We start from the raw sequence: 15299 nt of genomic DNA, 5'->3' as shown, positions 1-15299 counted from the left end.
CGCTAGCGTGTGCCCAGTGACACATTCAAGCTGGACAAGTGCCTGGGCTGAAAAAAGCTCCTCACTGGTTCCGGGACACCTGGGAAGGCAGTCTGGAGGGGCGCCATCAGTGAAAATGCTAAATGACCACGCCCTTTGGAGAGGCCCCACCACGCCGGCAGGACCATCTTCCGGCCAGCCAGCCCCAGGAGCCCGAGAAGTCCCAGAGCCGCGAGAAACCGTGGGCCGGCAGAGGGACCAAGCTGGCGCCGAAAGCTCTGGCTCTCTGCCATCCCTTTGGGAAAGGAGCGCCCTCTCTCAGCCATAGAGGCTTAGCTAGTTAGCGGTCTGTGGCAAGCCGTGTGGCGGGACCCCGTGGAAATCCGGACACTTGGGTTCTTGGGCTCCGCTCTCTTCTCGGACCCAAGCCTGCTCCTTGGCTGGCCTTAATCTGTCTGGCCCTGAGCCAAGGATTCAAAACAAGCAAAAGGCTGTTAGACCTTCATCAAGTACCTGCTAGTCCCGCCCTCCAGCAGGTCCCCCTCTAATGAGAGAAGCCGAGGGCGAGACCACTGCGCAGGAGCAGGCCCAGCCTGTTAAATCCAAGCATAACTCAAACCCGGGAGGACTCTTGAGACCTCATAAACGGATGAGTCCAGATTCAAAAAGACTTGGACAGCCCTGGGCAGCGTTGGGGAATCTTTGAGAGATTGAGTGCCCCAACTGCACACTCATGTCTGTGAGCCCCCGCCTTGCCCCAGACAGTAGAGGGAGGAGGGGGAGGGGAGCAGCCCTCCCTGCTACCCTGGCCCACGTGTCAGCACCATTGAGGCCCTGAGGGTGTTGGCTAAATCTATTGAGACGTCATTCTGTATCCTCACGTTTGGGCTTAAGAAGTGGGGGGTGCGGGGACACAAGGAGGTGGTAGTTCATCTTCAGAAATAGCTGGGGATTTTATTGCATCTATTGCAGGCTCAGGGAGAGCCGGTAGATGAAATGCCAAACAAAAAATGGCCAATGTGGTCTTTGCTTCCATTCAGATTAATGTCCAGGACAGGAGGACACCTACAGGGGAGACACAATACCCTTTCCGGTCCCATCTGACTGATGACTTTTGCTTAGCTTATCAACGTGGTTTTCATTTTCGATCTTACTCGAGTTGGGCAATGCCGCATGGTGCTTGAATAACTTACTTGACCCCCCCCCCATCCAAGCCAAGAGGCAGATTTTTTCCAATTATTCCTTTAATTTACCACTAGGAAATGGAATCTCTCTGATTCTCAACCCTTTTCCCTTCCTCCCCATAAGTATTTTTCGAATATTGAAGGGGGAAATTCTCTCAGTAACCTAGAGGTTCAGAAAAAGAAAATCATTCCAAAGGGACAGTCCTGTGGGAAGGCAGAGGGCGCTGTCTTTGTTGGCTTGAGGCTGGGTAAGTCCCCGCCTCTGTCGGGCCTCACAGCTGCGGGTGCACCTGGAGAAAACCTGCTTCAGTCGCATTTGAAATGACTTCACTTCTCCCAGCTTCTCTCGTCGGCCCTGCTGGTTGTGCTTCCTTCTCTCTCTAGCACTGGCTACAGATCCCCGGCTTCCGCCTCCTCCTCCGCGACAGGAAGCACAAGAGAAGACTCGCGAGGCGGGTAAAGGCCCAGGGAACTGATGAGCTGGCACCCAACAGCTTCGAAGTTGAGAGCGCGCACATGCGCACGAAGGGACCCAGCGCCAGCATGCAGCCCATGGGCCCATGGGGGGGGGGTGCACTCCCTGGCCTGGGAACACTAGTGGTCCCCTTCCCCTGCTCTCCACACCCCAACAAGCTTTGAGGACTGAAGACAATTGTGGACCTTTAAAAATCTTCACCTTCTTAAAACCAATATTGCGAACTGGCTCCAAGGCAGAAGAGCAGTAAGGGCCGGGCAATGAGGATTAAGGGATTTGCCCAGGGTCACAGGGCTGGGAAGTGTCTGAGTTCACATTGGACCTCCGGGCACGAGGGCTCTCCGTCCACCCTCGCTGCCCCTTAAATTTTAATGAGGAATTTGACCCTGCTTTGGCATTGAAAAGAATTTTGTGAGGACATGGCAGATGAACGTCCCTGTTGTACTGGGCCCTGCCCGTGGCTGCCGGGCCCTCTCCAGTGGTCTGTGGGCTTTGCCCAGGACACCGTGCTGTGGGAGATGCGGTCATTGAGTTAGAGCTAGAACGGGCACTGGGAGTCCGCTGGCCCAGCCCCTCCTCCAGCTCTGACTGGGCCGCTGCAGGGGTGCTCAGTCACGCATCTCCGAGCTCCGGAAGGCAAAAACAGGGACTTCTGGGAGGGCAGCAAGGTTTTTAAACGTTGCCTGGCCGCGGTTTGTGGCGCATTTCCGTGGGGCCGGGCAGGCTGGGGTCATTTCTGGGAGAGCCTTTTCCTGGTTTGGGCACTCATGACGGACCCCTTCCTCACCAGTTTTAAAAGACGTCCTGGGCTTGCTGGCGAGGCAGTCGAGTGAGCTGGAGGAGCACGCGGAGCGCCTGTATGACTCTGTCTTAGCGGCTGTAGACACCCTGGCCGGGAACCCCGCCATGCCGGATGCCAAGTCTGCTCCGTGGGAAAGGATCTAAGCGGGTAAGGCGATGGCCAGGGCAGGGGCCCTCCTGTTCTTTCTTCAGAAACGCTAGGTGTGTGCCCAGCTCCGTAATGTTGGATAGTTGGGAAATGGTAGAAAACAGAAGAAAGGAGAGGCAAAGGGGGGCCCGGGGCCCGGCCAGGGCCGTGCTGAGAGGTTCTAGAAGGCAGGGAGAGCCTGGGCGGGGCAGACAGCGAGCTGGTCCGAAACCCCTCCAGGCATTCTGACGCTCTCAGGAAATGTGCCGGGGAAGCACTTTGCAAGCCTCCAAGCACTCTCTCCCTGGTAGCTAGTGCTCTTGGTTTGGGGCAGGGCAGAAAGGCCCCTCGCTAGGGCAGTGAGTCTGATCCATCCATAAGCTCCACGAGTCAATACTCCTTTGATGCCCCAGGCTCTGCAGAGCCTCCAGTGGCTTCCTTTCTATTGGAAGAAACCGGAAGTACAGACATGGGCCACCAGCAATCGTCCTATTTATTACACCCAGCATCATTATAACCCACATTAACGACATGTATAGCGCCTGTCTATGTGCACATGCATTAATTATGTACAAAATGAATCCAAGGTGATCCTCTCGCCGCCAGGAACCCCTAAAGGTCGAGCTGAGTTTGGAAGGAAACAAGGGAAGAAGGGCAAGCACAGCAGGGGGCACAGCCCCTGCAAAGGGAAGTGTAGCACCTAATGGCCAAAAAACCAGTTGTCTCCACCCTGCCACGGAGCCAGGAGGGAGTTTTTGTACGCATAAGGTTGGAAACCGTTTTAAAGTTGGAAGAGTTGGGGGCAGCTGGGGTGCTCAGTGGATTGAGAGTCAGGCCTAGAGAGGGGAGGTCTTAGGTTCAAATCTGGCCTCAGACACTTCCCAGTTGTGTGACCCTGGGCAAGTCACTTGACCCCCATTGCCTAGCCCTTACCACTCTTCTCCCTTGGAGCCAATACACAGAATTGCTTCCAAGACAGAAGGTAAGGGTTTAAAAAAATGTTGGAGGAGTATCTGTGCGGAGGCAAGAGGAGTGCAGGAGGGCCAGGCTCACCCTGTGTCTCTGGGAAGCAGCACTGCCCTGGACCTGGCCATCCATCTACTGTGGGAATGTCATGTAGAGTCTGGGCTCACTGGAGTTGTCCGTTTTCATGAAATGAATCCTCTTACCTAACGTGGAGGTCCCTCTTTTCTTCTCACCTTCCTCACAAAAGAGCACTTGGCTTAGCCTCCCCAGAAGCCTCCACTTCTCCCATTTGAAGAAACTGAAAACAAATCTAAGGGCAGCCTCCTTTCCCCATGCCCTGGCTATCCCCACACCACCAGCCTAGGGCTTTCGCCCCTCCCCTCAGACTCTGAGGAGCCCATTTTCCACCTCAGTCCTCCTACTCGGACTTTAAGAAGCAACAGCTCCATCTTTGGATCTGAGGAAAGGTAGGGGAGGTGACTGGCAAGGAGGGGCGGGGCTGGTGGAAGGGTGTTAGAAAGGGCTCTTCCAGAGCAGGCCCTCTTGTGAAGAGGGTACTTCTTGGACCTTCAATGCTGCACGCTCAAAGCGGCCCCATAAACCCTGAATCAGGAGTCCTGGCATCCCATCTCTGTGGCTATGCCTTCCGACCCATCCCTTTCCATTGAGCCTGGGCCCTCTCTTACTCCAAAGTGAAGATCCACCGTGACTAGGCTGTGGCCCTGCTCGGTGGCATTCCTCGAATCCTGTTTTTCTTTGCCAGCCTGTAACACAAGGCCTTCCTTCTATTTCAGATAACACCTCAAGCAATGTTGGAATCGACCAAGCCCAAAGCTGGTTGTTTGAAGAGCAAGAACAGCAAAAGCAATGCTTTTTGCCAAACACCTGATGTACCAGAGACCTGCGGCACTGGCCTAATGGCTCTAAATGGATTTCTCATGTAGGAAGAGGAAAAAGGAATCTTCCAGTGAGAACCTGTAAAGGAGGAAGGTGGAGGACTTCCATGCTAAGGTTTTCCTCAAATGGTGCTTCTGGTGACGTGACAGAGATGACCGAGCCACCCAGCTCCTCCGTTCTTCATAGAAAATAGCCAAAGTGGCAAGTCTTTCCCCTTAAAAGTGAGAGGGAATGGCAATAGTTCTTGGTCACACTCGTCTCAGGACCTGGTTTGTGTTGCCTGTTTTTATGAAGTGTCCACCAGAGAACTAGGAAATGACATTGAAAATACTCGGCTTCTCAGAGGTGGCAGTGGCCAGACAGTTTTGATCTTTCCACAAATCTGTCATTTGTTTGGGAAAATGTGTTTTGCATGTCTACAACAGAGAAGGCATTAACACTTGACCTGTAGATGAAAATGAATCCAGCCTGATTTGGTTGGGAGATAACACAACAGATAAGGACAACAGGTCTTCTCTGTTTAATTGAAAGATGGCAACTCAGTAAACATTAAATGCCTGCTATTAAAGGCACTTTGGATTCTTCTCAAATGGGTGATGTGATTTTTATGCCCAACTCTTAGGTAACTTACAGTGCTTGGCCTCACTTAATTCCTCAGTTTAGGTTGTAAGCATACCACTCTACCCTCTTAGCAAACGCACGAGAAAAAGGACTAGATGGAACCTCCTCACTACCTTAAAGTGGAAGTATAATTTAGCCAATTCTATGCCTTTCTAGAATATGATGGTAGCTAGGCATACAGAACAAAAACTCCAGTTTTCACGAACTGAATTCTCAAATGAAGAAAAGAAAGGTCGAAGAGGAAAACAGGTAGAATAAAAATTCTGAGAACTGAGAAACGGATAGTTAGTAGTGGAGTATTAGGAAAAATGCTCAGAGCTTTTGGCAAATCTTTCAGATTTGAATGTGTTGCTTTAAAAAGAAAAATCTGTTCATGAGCTTATCAGGTGCATATTCAAAATTGGTTCTTACAGACTTGATGAAATCCTGATGTCAGCATTCAGACTGAAAAGATTTATAGATGTGTTGGCTGCCTGAGTGGAAAAATTAAACTGCTATTCTTTTCATCCCTTAGCCAAAGAAAAGTGAAAGCCGCTACTGACGTGGCATATTAGATCTCTTTGAGGCTAGATTACGATAATGTTCTGGGACATACAAAATGGAAATTGCTTACCTACATGATATAGTCAGCTCCAACCACTTCAAATTGTTATTCATGCTTTACAACTTTACAAAGATAATTCTTGCCTAACAGAGGGAACTCTCAATTAGATGGAAAAATCATTGGGAAGAAAAATAATCCTTTAAGACACAAAATGAAATATCTATTTCATATTTAGATATTTTCTGTATTACTAATAATATACATAATAAGAGAAACCAGTGTGGAGTAAAAAGGGCTCAGGTTCAAGTTCTGCTTGTGGCGGCATATGACCCATCCTGGGCACATATGACACTAAACTTGGCAGTGCCTGCCACCCTCCACTCCCTTCCAGAACAAAACCTTTGCCCTGCAGAGACTAGTAAAGGGGAGTAAGTACTGGGCTTAGAGTTATGAAACAATGCTCAGCATCTGCCACTAGCTAAGTGACCATGGGAAAATCACATCACCCATTTCCTCTATGGTAATGTGGGTAGACCTATAGCATGTGTATAACACAGGGTTCTACTGTGCGGCTCAAATGAAATTGTGTAAAAAAAATTAGTCAATGGCTTCTCAAAGTGTAGTCACTTTGGGATGGGTTAAGATGGGGTCTAGGTCAAAAATATTTTCATAAAAATAAAGAATTTTTCATTTTTAAGTTAGAAATTTGAGGCTCCTCAATTTTTTAAGTACAAAAAGGTCTTGAGATAATAAAGTTGGAGAACCACTGGGTCACAGATTGGTTATGATCAGAATATCAGAAGGAATTCCTAACAGCAAAATAATAGATTTCATATCAAATATTTGGTAATCCTTTAAAGAAGAATAATTGTTTGCCACATTGGGACTGGTTTTAAAATACATAGAAATCCATACAGGAATCAGCTATACAAGTAGAAAATTCTGTAGAAGGAAACTATCCAGTACTGTATAACATGGAATTCTGCACTCAATAGTGCCTCTCCAGAAATCTAGCACTAAATTTGCACAAATTTGAAAGGAAATCCAACAGTCCATTCTTGGAAGAGACCTTAAAGATATGCCAACAACTCTATATCATACAAAATTTTTCTTAAAGACTGTTAGCATTCAAACCCTTTTTTCCATTGAGTAGCAAAACATCCCCACATGATCTTGAGGAAGCTAATTTTAGAGCAGACTGAGAATGCCAGTGAACCAGTCAATGGCCACTAACTATCTTTAGGCACTTTTTTAAGGGGAAAAAAAAATCATTTTGGCTTAGCATCAGTTAGTAATACCAAAAGGTAGGCCAGTCTTAAGAATCTTTGGGGGAAATAAGATTTTTAGCATTGAAATTTATTTAAGCAAAAGGTCCTGAAATCATTAAGACAGATGGGAAATGTTGCATTGCATTACAAACTCTTGAAAACAAGTTTGTTAAATCCCATGTCCCTACTAGAAATTTTCCCCCTGTAAAAATCAACAGGCATAATCTAGGGGCAGGTTAATATGGTAGGTAATATGGAGAGTCCCAGTTCTACAAGTAACTAGCTGTGACCATGGGTAAGTAAACTTTTCTCTGAGCCCCTCATCTGTAAACTGGAGATTTTTATACACAATTAGTATGAGCAAGTTTCAGAAAACACTTGTCAAAGCATAAAAGCAGTACAGAAATGTAAAAAAGGTGGTCTTTTACTAAGCAAAGTCAACATTATTGCTAAGTGAAGTTTCAACATGGAAGTCAAGGAGGTCCAGAGTTCTCACACCAAAGATACCCTATATTCTTCAATAGGATTGCCCTTTCTGAACAGTACTTGATAATAAAAATCCATTGGCTACAACTGATAATCCCTAACATTTAGGAGACAGTAAAGCCCTTAGTCCCACATTTAATAATTAGTTTCTAAAGATGACAGCAAATACAATGTTTTTCCCCCATTCAACTAAAGCTTTTTCCCCTACCCTTATCAGAACATAAAGAACAAAAAATGAAGGGCACCAGATCTTCCTTGTTTCCAGTGTCCTGGGGAATCATCATAAACATTAAGATTTTCCAGATTTCTCAATAAGCATGTAAATCTCATGGACTCTTTGCTAGTGCACCAAGAATTATTTAATGGCTTTCACCAACCTAATTATTGTATGTAACCAAAAATTTTGCTTCAGAACCCAAAGTCTGTGTTTTATTCAGTTACTTTTCAAGTGTTTCTAAAAATTGTGTTTTATACTGTTTTAAGGCAAATATAGCTATTTGAAGGTGTTTTTTAAAATTACCCAAGATACTGTCTGTGACTTTTCAGGAATTGATCAATTGATCAATGCCTTATGTAGTATGAATAGATTCTCAATAAGCACATCTATAATACAAAGTAAACTATGATTTTATTGTGAAATTCTCATAGATGGAAAATTCAATTGTATATTTATTCTGTTCATCCATTTTACAATAATCTTACCCACTTATTTTTGTACCATGTAATTACGATTGCCTGTTTAGTGAAAATAAAATAAAAAATATTTTAAGGGTTGCTTTTAATTGTATTTTGACCCCTGAATTAAGTTTGAAAACTTCACCATAGGGATGTGTTTGTGTACAGTGTTTTGGCTATTGTAGCATATATTTAAAACAAACACTAAGGGAAAAATCTTAAATGAAAGTGTTTAGGGGAAAACAAAGATTCAGTTCCCACTTTAAAAAAAAAACACACCAACCAACCACCCAAGATCTCCTTGACACTTAAAGTTTTCAAGTGGGTGCAAAAATTCACCCAGGCAAATACTTCCTTTTATCATTCCCAACCAGCCACAAATGGCTTCAACTCATTTGTTAGGGTGTTATTTTTCAGGTAAGGGCTATCAACCAATGAGAGAAAACCTACTTTCAGCTTCTTCAATGTTTTAACTATCCCCAAACACAAGTTATACAGCTATACTTTATGAAGGGCAGAATAATTATTTAAGATAGTGCACTAAACTTATTTAATAAAGTTGAAACAGTATTTGATTCAGAATATGGAAGTAACAGTATATAAAAAAAAGCACATACTGGCTAAATTACATCAGCTTGAATTGTTAGTCTGATCATTCACAGGTTAGGAAAAAAGATACAGTTTTCCATCTCTACTACAGATGAATTAACAAAAGCATTTCTAAATAAAGCCATTTAAAAATGGTTTAAAGATCAGAGATAATAGACTAAATATCGTACATTCAAAATGTACTTGATTTCCATAAATACCGCTTTAATCTCCCTTCAAACCAAATCTGTTAATCTCTGTACGTATACATGTCTGCACTGCTGCATCACTTATCAGGTATATTAGCTGGGAAGCATTGTTGTTGCTACTCTAAAATAGGTCTAAAGTGCCCTGGCTGAACATAAATGGCTATGTTTTGAGCACAATGCAAGCCTATATTTCCCCTTAACCATAAGAATTAAGACAATACTTATCACCATACAGTTTGATATTACTTCCAATAAGTACAATATTTATTAAACATTTCTTCAGTTGTTTGTTACATATTGTGCAACAAATTACAATATTCTGCAGCCACAAATTATATGCAGAGTATGAAGAAACTAGTAATCAGATAGTGTAATCTTTCCACTTATAACTCTACAAGAAAGAACTAGCAAATCAGATCTTACATATAACATCTCACTAAACTTTATGCATGGAAAGTGACAGACACTGTTGTGCTGTTTGATACAAAATGGCTGAACTTCATCTTCAGAAGACTAAACCCGACATCTAAACATGCCAATATAAACATCAAAACAAAATATATTCTAACCAACCACGGGAAACAGTCTGGTATCAGGAAAGCAACAAGGATTACACACATTATTTTATAAACCAGCACACAAAGGTTTAAAACAGTTCTGAAAATGAAGTTAGCTGTCTTGAGTCAAGGGAATAAAAAAAAAGTCAGTATTGACCATTTACAATCTCTGACCTTTGTGGAGACGGTAAGAATCTGTTGTAGTGCAGCTACATACAGTACAATTCAGGCAATTTTGTTTTTTTTTTGTTTTTTTGTTTTTTTTGTTTTTTTGTTTTTTCACTTGGGTTCAGATTGCAAATTCATTGTGAGAAAAGAAGGGAGGCAGATTTTAGCAGCAACCTCCACTAGACTGCTTGACTGGAGTGCTCTGAATTTTAACATTGGATTTCTCTGCACCCCCAGCTGTTGCTCCAGGGCCCATTCGCTTTTTAATCTCAGCCGCCATTGTCATGAAAGACTGTTCTACATTTGTTGCATTCTTTGCACTGGTTTCCAAAAATGGAATTCCAAGAGAATCTGCAAATTCCTATGAATATAAAATAAAACATGATTAACATTAGATCCATTCTTCATTTGCATCTTTTAATCAAAAATATAATAAAACATATTATTAAAGCCTTTCACCCATAATGGTATCTAGGAATGAATTGCTTTCCTTCCCCTTTGCCTGAAATCGTCCCATTTAAAATCTCAACTCAAATGCTTAACTCCTCCAGGAAATTTCTGATTCCCTTTAGAAACAATCCTTACCCTAGAAACTATAGAGCAATTGTTTTCCATGGGCATTATTCTGTATTTGAATTACCTTACATTAAAAACCGAATTTTAAAAAGTGTCTTCTGAATTCCTCACTCATTTTAAATCTTAACTCAGATATTAAATCCTCTAGGAAGTCTTCTCTAATTATATCATTTGGAAACAGTCCTCTACCTTAGGTCATACAGAACAGTATTTTTGTACATGCATTACTTTGGATTCAAATGACCATTCCTCTAATGACACTTACATTTTTTGATTCAGAAAGATAAGACTACTTAAATGAAGACAAAATAGATTTTTAAAAAATGAGAATGTTGGGGGCATCTGGGTGGCTCAGTGGACTGAGTCAGGCCCAGAAATGGGAGGTCCTGGATTCAAATCTAAACTCAGATACTTCCTAGCTGTGTGACTCTGGGCAAGTCACTTAATCCCCATTGCCTACCCCTTACCACTCTTCTGCCTTAGAACCCAGTATTGATTCCAAGATGGAAGATAAGAATTTTTTAAAAAGAGAGATTATTCTACTCTTCTAAGCCTAAACAATAAAAATTTAAAGAATAAATTTGATACACCCAAATTTGCAATGAAAATTCACTTAATGTGAGAATTGTTTGTACTTAAGATAGAAAGAGTTCCTTTGTGAGCTTTTCTAAGACTGAGCCCCCACCCCTCTTTTTGGAAGGGGGAGGGCAGTTTTAACAGGAGCTTTAGAAATTAAAACAAGAAGTAATTAAAGCTTATTTTCTGAAAACAAAAAATTAAATTGACATACCTTTGCTGTTGTGTAGTCTACTACTTTCTTTGTGGTCAGATCACATTTGTTCCCTACCAATAACTTGTTGACGTTTTCACTGGCATAACGATCTATTTCCTGCAGCCACTGTTTTACATTATTGAAGGATTCCTAAAAATATAGGCATTAAGAAATAATGTCAAAATAAACTTCTGCACATCAAACATTCAGTTTCCAATATTGGAAACTTTGGCATTATCTTTGACTCTTTCCTTTCACCTCTCAATTCTAGCCTAGTTACCAAGTCTTATTCAAATATCTGCCCTACTCCTACCCTAAGTACAAGCCCCACTGCTCTCTACCAATTCAGCTCTTCTTATCAGTTAGAATACTCTTCCCAAGGAGTATCTAGTCACTGAATACGCCACATCTTTCCACAAAAATCTGCAGAGGCTCCTTACTGCCTACCACATAAAGGTCAAACTCCTTTGTCAGACATATCAAGGTCCTCCAGAATCTGGCACAATTGGACCTTTATAGCCTAACTAACCTCAAATTACTCCTCTGCACATCCTACACTAACTCAGCCTGAACATTATTCCCCAAACTGTACTTTCAGCCTCCAAGCTTTTCTTCTCTGCTTTCTAGGAATGACTTGCTCTCCCTCCCAGCTTTGCCTTTTTCACCCATTTTAAATCTCAATTCAAATACTAACTCCTCCAGGAAGTCTTCCTTATTATATCATTTGGAAATAATCCTCTATTCCTAGACTGCACAGAACAGTATTTTATATAAGCATTATTTTGTTTTTGAGGTCCAGTTATACTACCCCCTACCAGGACATAAGCTCCATGGGGTGGGAGACTATGTTACCTAAACACTATCTCCTCTAAAGTCTAGTACAATGCTCTGAAAACAGAAGGTTTGTCAAGTAATAATGAATTAAGACTTCACTTCTTGTCCACTGGGGGAAAAGGGGATAGGTAGAATGGGATGCCAAGGGGAGCCAATTGTCTGTAGTAGATATTAACTGCAAGCAAAAACTGGATGCCTGTTGGCAATGAAGTAGTGAAGCTGCAGAGAAGAGATTCTTGTCTACAACATAGTTTGTAAAAGGAGGTCCCCAAGGTCCCTCCCAACTCGAGAGGTTCCAGGAAACAAGCATGAATGGGAAAGTACTTCTAAGTCTACACACTTCAACTGATAATATTACCAGAATTAGAACTATCACAGGTGAAATATTTTAGAAAGAATGTGATGCAGGGCACAGAAAATTGGTCTTAACAATCAAGACTCATTTTCATTCTGTGCCTCTGATACATCCTAGGCTCTTCTCCCTTCCTCCTTCCTTTGGACAAAGTCATATAATTTCTTAGCACTTCAAATCTAAAACTTAGCCAAATCTAAAAATTAAGAAAGGACGTGTTGGCCTTTATCAGTGGAGTGACTTACGAAATTAAAAGAACAGATCACCCCAGATGAACATTAAACTACAGCTAACATCCTAGGTTCAAATCTGGCCTCAGACATTTCCTAGAAGTGTGCCCTCAATGTCACTTAAACTCAATTGCCTAGCCCTTCCCTCTCTCTTCTGCCTTGGAACTAATACTTAGTATTGATTCTAAGACAGAAGGTAAGGGTTTTAAAAAAGGGGAAAAAAAATAAAAGTACCCACATTGATGAGATCACAAATCCACTGAAATACCAATGTAATTTGTCATTACATTCTAGTTCCAATTTTAGAAAATAATTCATTTCAATTTTACAGTTAAAACTCTAGAAACAATAGGCCCTTTTAATCAAGTCAATCAATAATTATTTACTAAGTACTTACAATGTGCCAGGCACTGTGCTAAGTTCTGGGCTTAATTTTAAATTGTAATTAACCATCAGCATCTAGGAATTTAAATAATTCTTGAGGACAAACCTGCCTAAATATAAAATCAGTTAGAAGCTAAGCTAAGCTTCATTACCCAATTTTTTGGAGACAACTTTGGTACCTAAATTCTATGAATGTATATTCATAAATTTCCACTCCTATATAGTTTCTTGGGATGATTCTTTGTCCCAAAACATTTTTGCAAGTAGGGAATGTATCATATGCTTAATGAATTGTGTATGTGCTACTTTTCTTCATTTCCCCATCTTCTTCAGTCTCTCAAATTTTTATTTCTTTCTTCCAAATCCAAAGCCCACAACTGAGACTTCAAATCTCACTTTTAACAACTATTGAATTGTCTTTAATATGAAACATGATAAAAAAAATTTAACTTATTTCTCCTAAACCTCTTCAGTAACCGTAAAGTATCACAGACCTCTTACTGGATACTAGATGCTATCAAGATATCAGTAGGTATCAATCAAATTGTGAAATATAGCACTGCCCTCTAGAGATCAGCAGGATAAAAAGCAATCTAAAGAAAGCACTAGGAAAAGCCAAACTAAGACTGGCCAAGAAGCAGTTTCAAAATCAAAACTTATGCTGGTGTGTTAGGGAGTATGAAGAAGGATTGTTTATTGTTTATGACTTTTTAAAAGCTCAACAATGAACTCCCTACTCCTTCAACCAGTAATGTTGTTCTTTGAAGGAGACAGGTCAAGTTCAATGCTGATATGTTTGCTACATAAGTGGAACTTAGTGAAAATCTGGACTGTCAGAGGATATGATAACCTGACCTAGTAATGTGAAATTCAGAGATGAAACAACCACAAGTGAAGCAATTCTAAGGTGATCAAAATAGGATATCCTGCTACAAATCTGCCTTTAACAGTTATAAAAAACAAATCTTCAAAATACGAACACAAGAATAACAATATTGATTAGAATTCATTATTTGCTTTCATTGAAAAAAGCTGGAGGCAGCTGGGTGGGTGGCTCAGTGGATTGAGAGCTAGACCTAGAGTCAGGAGTTTTCTAGGTTCAAATATGATCTGCCACTTCCCAGCTATGTGACCCTGGACAAGTCACTTAAACACCACTGCCTAGCCCTTATCACTCTTCTGCCCTGTAACCAATACAGAATAGTTATTCTAAGATGGAAGGTAAGGGCTAAAAAAAGAACAAACATGAAAAAATAGAAATGACATTCAATATTGAGCTGTCTGTGTAAACTGAACAAAATTGGGTTTTCTTCCAGGTCTTATGGTATTTTCTGTGTTTAAAGATACAGAACATTACATTTAAACATTTTGTTTTTATTAAAACACTTTTTAGATCAACAAAGGTTATGTTTTAAAGCAAAATGTCTGAATCTGACCATTCTCACACAATAAATAGGCCTTTGGCAACAACTCCTGAAGAGCTCACCTGGTCCGTCACATCATACACTACTATGATGCCATGGGCTCCTCTGTAATAACTGGAAGTGATTGTTCGAAATCTCTCTTGGCCTGCTGTGTCCCACTGTTATTTAAAACAAACAAAATCCCCCCCACAAATTGTTGGATTAGAGCAGCTTTTAAAAACTCTTCAAATATATTATTAAGCAGATATTTGCTTCAATCAAGGAAATCTTAAATACAATCAACAGCAACTCAATTGTGAAAATATCTTAATGTTAAGATAGACATGAATACAAGATGGACACAGCTGTAATGTTTAAGATTTTGAGTACTAGTATTATTTAATCACTAAAAAGCCACAGCTTACAATTAAACCATGAGTTATTATGTACCAAGGTTTTCTACTCATCAGTGAACTCCAAGATAGTCGTTTTTACAAAATAGTTATCATACTAACTAGAATTTATATTATAAGAAAATATAAATTCTTGATAAAAGTATTTTTGCTCTAAAATTTCTTTATATATGAGCATCATGTCAGTATTATAAAACATTGATTTTATTTTCCATGTAAAACTACCCTAAGAAGAAAGTACTTAAAGAGTTCATGAGATGGCATCATATTACCCCCATTACTAGCCAAGTCCCTTGCGAGTAGTATACCAAACCTCAACAAACAAGTAGAAATTCATTTTAATTTTGTCAATCTTAGGCAAGATAAAAGAACTTCTATACAACTTCTAACTGGTGACAACCATCTACACAACAATGTTAAATTCAACTATGAGCTCTACCAATTCCATTTAGGTTCAAACAAGTTGAACAAATATTTGTTAATTGTTAATTGCCTACTGTGTGCAAAGCACTATGATGGGGTTTGGGAGATAAAGTTATTTTCTACTATCATGAAGATTGAAGTCTATTAACATATACAAATTACCACAATACAAAGGAGATTTGTGCATAAAGTTCAAACAAAGAGCCATGAGTTCTGAAAGTAGTTAGTCAGCACATGGGATAGGGAAAATTTCATGGCCCTGATGAGCTTTAAATGATAGGTAGAAGCCATAGCACTGCTGGGTTTGTACCCCAAAAAGAGATAAGGAAAAAGACATGTACAAAAATATTCATAGCTGTACTCTTTA

General features: G+C 41.1%; 2 protein-coding genes across 3 annotated transcripts in view; one reads left to right on the top strand and one right to left on the bottom strand.

The window, feature by feature from the left end:
- Window positions 1–8130, top strand: part of CEP68 (centrosomal protein 68) — a 56887-nt gene extending 48757 nt beyond the window's left edge. The window contains exons 7-8 of one of the 2 annotated variants that reach the window (XM_056813921.1): window positions 2429–2587; window positions 4327–8130. In XM_056813921.1, the coding sequence (XP_056669899.1) occupies window positions 2429–2583 (155 nt within the window). In that variant the 3' untranslated portion in view covers window positions 2584–2587; window positions 4327–8130. The remainder of the gene's footprint in view (window positions 1–2428; window positions 2588–4326) is intronic. The other variant, XM_056813922.1, reaches the window with a different exon arrangement.
- RAB1A (RAB1A, member RAS oncogene family) overlaps window positions 7953–15299 on the bottom strand; it is a 42107-nt gene continuing 34760 nt past the window's right edge. Inside the window, exons 4-6 of the mRNA XM_056813924.1 lie at window positions 14180–14275; window positions 10912–11043; window positions 7953–9906 (exon numbers count right to left, since the gene is read on the bottom strand). Of these exons, the coding sequence (XP_056669902.1) occupies window positions 9709–9906; window positions 10912–11043; window positions 14180–14275 (426 nt within the window). The 3' untranslated portion in view covers window positions 7953–9708. The remainder of the gene's footprint in view (window positions 9907–10911; window positions 11044–14179; window positions 14276–15299) is intronic.

The sequence above is a fragment of the Monodelphis domestica genome, chromosome 1, assembly GCF_027887165.1.
Source record: "Monodelphis domestica isolate mMonDom1 chromosome 1, mMonDom1.pri, whole genome shotgun sequence".
In the NCBI taxonomy this organism is placed as follows: Eukaryota; Metazoa; Chordata; class Mammalia; order Didelphimorphia; family Didelphidae; genus Monodelphis; species Monodelphis domestica.
The sequence above is the reverse complement of the archived record's forward strand: the minus strand, read 5'-3'. Positions and strand labels throughout refer to the sequence as shown.